Genomic DNA, 9123 nt, shown 5'->3' on the forward strand with positions numbered 1-9123 from the left:
CGCCATTTGCCAATCAAAATAGTACAGCGCACAGACAGTTTCTGACAAAAGAATTACTGTACTAGAAAGGATACATACAATACCACCAAAACAATCCAGAAGAGGGCACGACGAGAGCTTGCATTTATATATATATTATATATATAGATATTGAACAGCATGATGATATCCTAGACGACGACGATTAGGGCATGTTTAGTTCGTCGAGTAGCTACTAAATTTAGTAGTTTTTAATTATTTTAGTAACTTTTTAACCAAACATTATGACTAAAAGCTACCAAAAGAGCTTTAATCATCTCTAGTAACTTTAGGTTACTAAAAATGACTAAATCGTTTAGCAGCTATTAAAGTTTAGTAGCTCGAAATTTAGTAGCTCTAACCAATCACCCCATTAGACAAAGCACATCGGATCCACCCGACCATCATCCAACTAAGTACACAGCTCAGGAACAATTTGCTACTACACTAACAGTCTACTAGTACTCATAACCACTAATCCTGAATCATCAGATCAGATCCCAAAAACTTTTTAGAAGATCCTTCTCCGGGCTCCACCATTAACAAAGACCAGCAACCTTCACTCGTCCCATGCATCCACCATTGCTCGCTCCGTTAGGGTTGGGTTAATTAGACACGAGGCTACAAGTAACCATGACTGATTAGCACTAACTTGACGACTAGGACGACTGCGGCGAGCCGCCACCACTCGCCGTCGACGGTTGGACGCGGAAGTAGTCGGCAGCGTCGGTGGCGGCGCCGTTGATATTGAAGTCCGCGTGGACAGGCGCGGGTGGTGGAGCGGCGTGGGCGGAAGGGTGGTGGACAGCGGCGGCTGGTCCTGGGGCGGCGGCGTGGGACGAAGAAGGGTACACAGCACCGGCGGCTTCGGACGGATGGTGGTGGATGGCCGCGGCGTTGGCCGTGGCAGCAGCAGCAGAGGCCGAGGCGCCGCGGCGCGCGCTGTGGCCGCCGACGAAGTTGTGCTTGTTGTTGTGCATCCAGACCTTGAAGACGCCCTTGGTGACGCCCATCTCCTGGCAGCACTCGTCCACCACCGCCTCGTCGCGCTTCTGCAGCCGCCAGCCCAGCCGCTCCGACAGGGCCTGCATCCGCTGCTTCTGCTCCGGGCTGAACTTGGTGCGGAACCGCTTCCTCGCCGCCGCGGCACCGCCGGGAACAGTCCCGGGCGCCGCCGGCATCGGGCCCAGGGAAGAGGCGGGCGGTGGCGGCGACGGCCTCGGCGCCGCCGCGGGGGTTTGGGCGCCCGGGCTCGGTGCGCCGGTGCTCAGCGCGAGGAGCATGTGCGGCGCGGCCTGCTGGCGGTAGCCGTGCGGCGGCGCCAAGCCCGGCGCCGACAGCGGCGACAGCGGGCGGTCCTCGTCGAAATCCGAGCCCTCGTCCGACTCCTCCTCGGTCTCCTCGTCGAAGGCGGCCGGCAGGCGGTCGTCCGGTGCCTGCTCCTCGCCGCGCATCGTGCGGCTATCACGCATGACGTGCGACGCGGCAGCAGCCGGTGCCGGCGCCAGTGGTGGCGGCGGCGGCGGCAGCTCGGCGGGCCGGCGGTGGAAGTTGCGGTGGCATCCGCACGCGGCGCACCTGAGCGAGCTCGGGTCCGCCGGGTCGGCCTCCGGCGACGGCATGAACTCGCCGCACCCGTCCAGCGCGTGGCCGCCCAGGCTCGCCGCGTGGTTCTTGAGGCACTCCCGGTACACCCCCGTCTCGCCGCCGGCCGCCGGCGCCCCGAGCCTCGTCTTCTTGGCCGCCGCGGCCATGCCGCCGTTCGGGAACACCGGCTGGTACTTGAGGTCCGCCACCGCCTCCATCCTTTCCCTCCCGCCCACCCGCCCCCTCTCTCTCCAAGGCGGCGTCACCACTGCTTGCAGCGGAGCACGCCCCCACCACGGAAGATTACCGCTTGCGCCTCACAGGGACAAAAGACGAGGACGAGGGGAGAAAACTACAGGTAGGGATGTGAAGAGAGGCGAGGAGATAAGAATAATTAGCGTGAAAGAGAAATGAGTGATGAGAGTGAAAGAGAAATGAGTGAAATAAATACACGAATAATTAGCGACGAATAATTAACGTGGATGACTAAGGCCCTGTTTAAATTTATGGTTTAACGTTTTAGGGTGTCATATCACGTGGTGTTTCATACTAATAAAAAATAAATTATAGAATTCGTCGGTAACCAGTGAGACGAATTTTTAAACCTAATTATTCTATCATTAGTACATATGTGTACTGTGGAAGTGTTCGGCTGGTATGAATTATTTATGGTTCATGTTAAAAACCACTATTTATGTTGGAATGATGTGAGAGAAAAATACTGGTCTATCTGAAAAAATAAACTGAACAAGTTAGCTTCTTTCCCAGCCGAACACAGCCTATATCACTACGTTGTCAAATTATGGACTAATTAGACTAAAAAGATTTATCTCATAAATTAGTTGTAAATCATATAATTAATTATTTTTTAGTTTATGTTTAATATTTATTGTATTTGTCTAAATATTTGATGTGACATAACTAAATTTTAGATATAAGATAAAAATATTTTATATACTTCAAAAGAAAAAAGAAAAGGGAGACGAGACGAGAGAAGGCTATGTCATTACTGTATCATCAGTTGTGGTAGTTATGTGCGAGGGGAGGGTACAAGTGTACAGTGGGAAACCATGGCGTAGTGGCAGGGCTAGGCATGCTTTGCCAGACGGAATAGCAGTACCAAGCGCGTAGCCTAGGGCCTTGTTTGGTTGCCAAAATTTTTGGCAAAATGATACTGTAGCGTTTTTGTTGTTATTTAATAATTAGTGTCTAATTATAGTCTAATTAGGCTTAAAAGATTTGTCTCGTGAATTTCGTCTAAACTATGTAATTAGTTTTATTTTTTATTTATATTTAATGCTTTATATATGCGTTAAAGAATCGATGTGACAGAAAATCTTAAAAATTTTGGTAAAATGAAGTGGAACTAAACGGCCCCTGCGCCTGAGAATCACAACATCACATGAGACGAGTCAGGCTCCAGGACAGCACGCGTGAGCTGACGTTCTGATATAGACTTAGGCCTGGTTTAGATCGTAAGTTTTTTTAGTCAGTCTATCACATCAAATTTTTAAACGTATATACAGAGTATTAAATATAGATAAAAAAATAATTAATTACTGTAAATTATGAGATGAATTTTTTAAGTCTAGTTAGGTTATGATTAGACAATAATTGTCAAATACAAATGAAAATACTATAGTGTCAAATACTGATTCCTAACCTCAATCTAAACCCGGTCTTATAACCCATATTTTTTTCGATCAACAAAAAAAATATTCTTCACATCAAATCAATGATACTTTAATAGCTTTTAACCAAACAAAGACGGCATCATGCTGCAGGATGCTGCTCATTGCACACTGATGATGCGCCGCAGTAGTTGGGACTTTGGGCGATGACGTATGATCGTGTTGAATCGTACGGCCTGAGTGCCTGTGTTCTTTCTTCCGTCTCTGAAATTATAAAGCGCAGCCTTCGTCTCCCCAGGACAAAAATTCCAAGCAGTGTAGGTTATTTAGGCTTGCACGATGCACCTCATCCCCTTGCACTTGTGTTTTGGTAAGATGCATCCACCATTCTCTAATGTTTGTCTGGCTAATTGACAGACCTTGCTCATTATGTGAGAGTCCCATTTGCTAACATAGCCTTTTGGCATAACTCTCCTAAAAAAAAGCCTTTTGGGCCTTGTTTAGATTAGAGTTAAGAATCAGTATTTGACACTATAGTACTTTTGTTTGTATTTGATAATTATTATCCAATTATGGCCTAACTAGGCTCAAAAAATTCGTCTCGTAATTTACAATCAAACTGTGTAATTAGTTATTTTTTTATCTACATTTAATACTCCATGTATGTGTCCAAAGATTTAATGTGATGGGGAGAGAGCGAAAAAACTTACAATCTAAACAAGGCCTTGGGCATAACTGCATCTAGCCATCATGTGCAGATGAGTTTCTTGTCTGCAGTGACACAATTTGCAAATTGGGTCTGTTTGTCATCCCTTTTGATGATTTGATCCGTTGTTGACAACTTTCATCGAAGCAACAACCATATGAGGAAACGACAGCTTGGCTCCACTTTTTGTTTCCATACATTGCACCAATTCGGGTCTAGAAAAGTCTCAAGTAACTATGCATTGTATGTGAAAGGATCAAGATGTCCAAGAAAATGGATGAATTAGACTAATTCTAAATTTCTTTTACAATAATTAAGTTATATGGTTAGCCCAATTAACCTCTTGTGCCTAGAAAGTGTTTCTATTAATCTACCACACAAAAGTTTAGCAACCTATATTCCAATCCTACTCTAGCATGACAATTCTATCAATATAAATGACAATAATTGAATTGCTGAAAGTAAATGTTCAAAGTAAAGAGAGAAGGAGGAACGCGGCGATGTTTTGTCGATGTATCGGAGAGTCGTCACTCCCCACTAGTCCTTATTGGAGCACCCGCGTAAGGGTGTAGCTCTCCCTTGATCTGTGCAAGGATCAATTGCTCTCTACGGGTTGATTCTTTGACATTCCGTCGCGGTGAATCACCCACAATCGCTCATAACTTGAGTTGTGTCATCCACAAGCTCCGCCGGATGATCACCAAGCTCCCAATCACCACCAAGCCATCTAGATGATGGCGAACACCAAGAGTAACAAGCACGAACTCTCACTTGACCACGACAAGCCTAATGAGAATGGTGGATGCATACTTTGCTACTCTTGTTTTCACTAATGAGGGCTCTTTTTGGGATTCTCAAATCTCAATCACCTCACTAGGACCTTGCTCTTTTTGGCACTCTCAAATGTGTTTCTCAGCTGTTTGAATAAGCAAAAGTACCCCCACACACACGAATGGAGGAAGTATTTCTAACCATGGCTGAAAAACAAACCGTTTTGTGCCTCTGCGGGGTGACCGGACGCTCCGGTCATGTTGACCGGACGCTCCGGTCAGTTCTCCTCGAACTCTAGTGTTTAAGATGTGACTAGACGCGTCCGATTGTGATTTTCCCTCTCTGGAACCTTACTGGAGTCGACCGAACACTGGGACTCAGCATCCGGACACTTCACCTCTCAGCGTCCGGCCGCACCAGACGATTTCACCTTGATTAACTGACCGGACCCTGCGCCCGCGTCCTGTCACCCCGGAGCCAGTGTCCAGTCAGTATTTGACCCTTCATTCACTTCCAACTCTCGATCATATGTGAATGAAGTTTGCTCCAATGGATCTAAGGGCTTCTTAGGAGCTACCTAGTGCTAGATTTAGCAAGTGTGCACCATACCTAACTCACTAGACTCACCTAGGTTAAGCTACCCATCCATACCTCCCTTAATAGTACGACCAAAGGAAAAATAAAGTCATAAACTACTCTAAGTGTCTCTTCCACTCCAATCAATACTTAGAACTAGTCCATCCTTAATCTTGTCGTTCATCCTTTGAAAACTGAAATAATTTCCATCATAGGGGCATGACCATAATGATAGCCCAATCGATCTCCATTACCATAACCTAACTTAATTGCCTCTGAAAACACACATTAGTCATAGTAATCATGTATTGTCATTAATCACCGAAACCAAACTAGGGGCCTAGATGCTTTCAATCTTCTCATTTTTGGTGATTGATGATAATATCACCTCGAGTATGTGAAAGAGTTGAGGTTTTTAACATGCTTGGTTCATATAAGTTTTTGACAATAAGAACAAAGGAGTTAGGCAAGCTTATATGACCCAAGCCAATATGGTGTACTCAAAAGATATGAAATAAGCATGAATACAAGTAATAAAGCTCATTTGCATCGGAGTAAAACGCAGAAGCAAAGCAAATGAGCATAACACTAGTGATATGACATATAAAAGATTCAAAGTAGAGAGCACACATGTCATATATCACGATCACATAGATATCACTATCACATAAATATAGTTTGATGCATAAAAGTAAACACACGAATGTATAAATAGTGTATCACACATAAAAACCAAATATAATAGAATACTAAGCACCCCCTAAGTCGCTCCCCCTAAATCTAACATACTCGATCCCTTTCCCCCTTTGGCGTCAAACACCAAAACCTAAGGGTCGGTTGGCGGGGCTGCAGCGGACGAGTTGGGTGCTGAGGTATGAGGAGCAAGCTAGAACTGTGTGCCATCATCATCTGACCCTGAGCTCTGAGTTGTCTGACCCTATGTAGCTAGAAGCGATGCTAAAGTTGTCTGGGTCGGATCAGGGACTAGAGCGGCCATAGATTATGTAGGTATCACTGAAGCAGCCAGCTCTGATGATGCAACAGAAGAAGGGAGCGTCTCTGTAATCCCGATAATAGGTGCAACTATAGAAGGACCTAGGACATGTAAATATGGCGGAGTAGGCTACCCTATCAACTCACTGAAAGTCGCTCCAAGGCTCCTAGAGACTGAAGTATCTGGCACTAGCAGCGAAGAAGTCTGAGCCAGTGTGAAGCCCATCTAAAAAGGTGTGAACTGTGGGGCTAGCACTAGTGAGGCAAACCACTGGGACACCTACTCTGTAGATGAAGCAAACTGTGGTGGTGGTTGTCCCTGACTCTAAAGCCCACTAGGTTGTAATGCTGGAGTCATATAAGTGGTGGCAGGCTAACCAAGCTGGGGTGAAGGCTGTGGCAGTGGAGCCCTAATAGCTATCACAACATGCTGCATAAACCCAAGTAGCTATTGCTACATGAGAAGCTGTTGCTGATGCATGGCTTGCTGCTGCTGCTGTATAGCCTGCTGCTACTGCTAGATTACCTGCTGTTGTCACTAGAACTCATCCTGCCTAGTCTAAAACTGAGCAAAAGTGGCAGATGTCTCTTGAGCCTAGCGAGCCAGATCCTGCCTCATCCGCTCAAGTATGGCAAGTAGAGCGGGGTCTATCTGCGGTGCAGGTGGAGCTGAACTGGAACTACTGGCCTCATGGTCATATTGACGTGGAGGCATCTGAGGAATAGGCTGATAGTCATCATTTGAGCTATCACTAGGGTTGCTCGCGATAATCCCCTCTTGCTGAGTATCAAGCTACTCCTCCTCTATAACTGCTATGCTCCTAATGGTCTCATCCTGCTAAGCTGTAGTCTCTAGCACCTCTAGACGTTGGCTCGGCTGGCTGGGTGTCCTCACTGCACTATGATGGATCATTTGAGTCATGTTGTATGCAGGGAACTCTATAGTAGCACCACTATACTCTGCCAGCATCTCTGGTGGCCTCACAGTAACTGCCCAGTGGATCAGGAATGTAATCCAACGAGCATATGATAGCTGTCTGTGACCCCTGAACCCCTCTGCAATAGCATCCTCCATCTCTGATAGAAAGAGATCCCAAATGTCAAACACTGTCTGTTGCATCAGAGAGTTCAGTAACCATAATTGTATGTGAGTCAAGCCCTCGCGATACCCTATCCTCGGAAGCAGTGTCCTCCTCATAATGGCATCCAACACTCTAGCTATAGGAGTGAGATCACTGGGTGTCCTGCTCGACCCCTCACCAAATGGCTCTATAAAGCAATGGCGGACTAGATCTGTAAGGGGGACAAGACCACCGTGAGGACGTCTAGGAGGCGTTGTCTATCCATAGCAAACCTCATGTAGCTAGATAGGCTGCTCCTGAAGTTTAAGTATCTCTCTGACCCTAGTGCTCATCAGCCTATAATCTCTGCCTCTGAAAGCAAAGTGAATGAATCTGTGCTACGGGTTAATCTAAAGTGTAACATAGAACTAACGAACCCAAGATGGAACATATAAGCCTGTCTGTCCAAGTAAATCTGTCAGCCCTAGTAGGTAAGATAGGTAAGGGCGAATATGCTCTCCAGTTGCTGCTACAATGGTCTTAATGTTGCACACCCTCTAAGATCTGAATATTGCCCCACTGTTAAGATATATATTATAAAAATCTTCCTACAGAGGTGTGTAGAAACCCTCTAAAGCATGCTCATCCTACCTCGGCGGGAACCACTGCTCAAAGTCCACAAATCTGAGCTGCTGAACCTGCTTGGCCGTGGTAGCCCTCAAATCCAAGTGAGTCACTAGAGGCAGACCCTGTGGTCTAGGAGGTGGGCGAGAACCCCTCCACTGTGTCTTTGACCTCGGGGTGACTGGAGCACGGGTATGACTAGAGTGGCGAAGCTATGGCTGAGGTGCCTGCTCTGTCTCCTCAGCCTGCTCTCCCTCTTGAGTCTGCTCTGCTGGCTGTGGCTGCTGCTGAGGCTCCCCCTAAGACTGACTCTCATTAATAGCAACATGCCATCCTTCAACCATGAGAGTCTTAGCTGGACCACCACGATGACGCTCAACTTGCTCAAGTGCTGCCCTCATAGATGGAGAAGGCTAATATGCAATAACAACACCACTCTGAGCACCTCCTCTCTCTATGCGCTCTGCGGCCTCTGCAACTACAGCTACTCTCGTTGTATCTGCATCAGGATACTTGCGCTTCCTCATTGCTAGCTTCTTTGTCATCTTGCCTTTTGTATCTATAGGCTGGGGAGGCAGGGGCCTCAAATCCTCATCGCCGAGACCACCTCCAACATTCTTAACACGAGTCATATGACGAAGCTGAGAAGAACAACTGCCGCTGACAAGAATCAACTACCAACTGTCACTTCTGAGGCTTAGCCTCGATCCATACTTGTGAGCTTGGCCCTGAGTTAACTGACAACTGCCAATGGGACCACAACGGCACCAACTCGCTGCATGATAGAATAGATAGGATATACAAATAAATATAATATATCTAGAGATACGAAACCCTAAGAAAGCAAGCAATTGATATGAATTTGGAAATGAGGGCTTGCTACCTTATGAACCGGCGAATCGATGAGAAGAGGAACGAATCGAGGAACCACCGGGTCGGTAACTGAATGACTAGGGTTAGGGTTGTGGCAAAGTTCGGTGGCCGAGCAATGCAATGAGTGCACGAGCATGGGCGGTGGCACTGGAGCTAGGGGACGGGAGCATAAAGCATGGCGATGCGCGAGCACGCTACGGCGGCGTGGCGCGATGGTGTATGGTGACGCTGGTGTGAATTTGGTGACTAGGGTCTAGGTGAAAGAGGCGTGGCATGATTTATG

The 9123-nt window shown here is 46.8% G+C and overlaps 1 protein-coding gene across 1 annotated transcript; it reads right to left on the reverse strand.

Moving 5' to 3' along the window:
- Positions 1-391: 391 nt before the first annotated feature.
- Positions 392-1843, reverse strand: LOC136501183 (zinc-finger homeodomain protein 9-like). Its single transcript, XM_066496680.1, has one exon. The coding sequence runs from the start codon at positions 1821-1823 to the stop codon at positions 678-680; it is 1146 nt and encodes a 381-aa protein (XP_066352777.1). The 5' UTR covers positions 1824-1843; the 3' UTR covers positions 392-677.
- Positions 1844-9123: the final 7280 nt, after the last annotated feature.

Source organism: Miscanthus floridulus, chromosome 13 (genome assembly GCF_019320115.1).
Source record: "Miscanthus floridulus cultivar M001 chromosome 13, ASM1932011v1, whole genome shotgun sequence".
Taxonomy (NCBI): domain Eukaryota; kingdom Viridiplantae; phylum Streptophyta; class Magnoliopsida; order Poales; family Poaceae; genus Miscanthus; species Miscanthus floridulus.

Coding starts and splice junctions, on each gene's coding strand:
- LOC136501183 (XM_066496680.1), bottom strand. CDS start 1,823: ATGGAGGCGGTGGCGGACCTCAAGTACCAGCCGGTGTTCCCGAACGGC.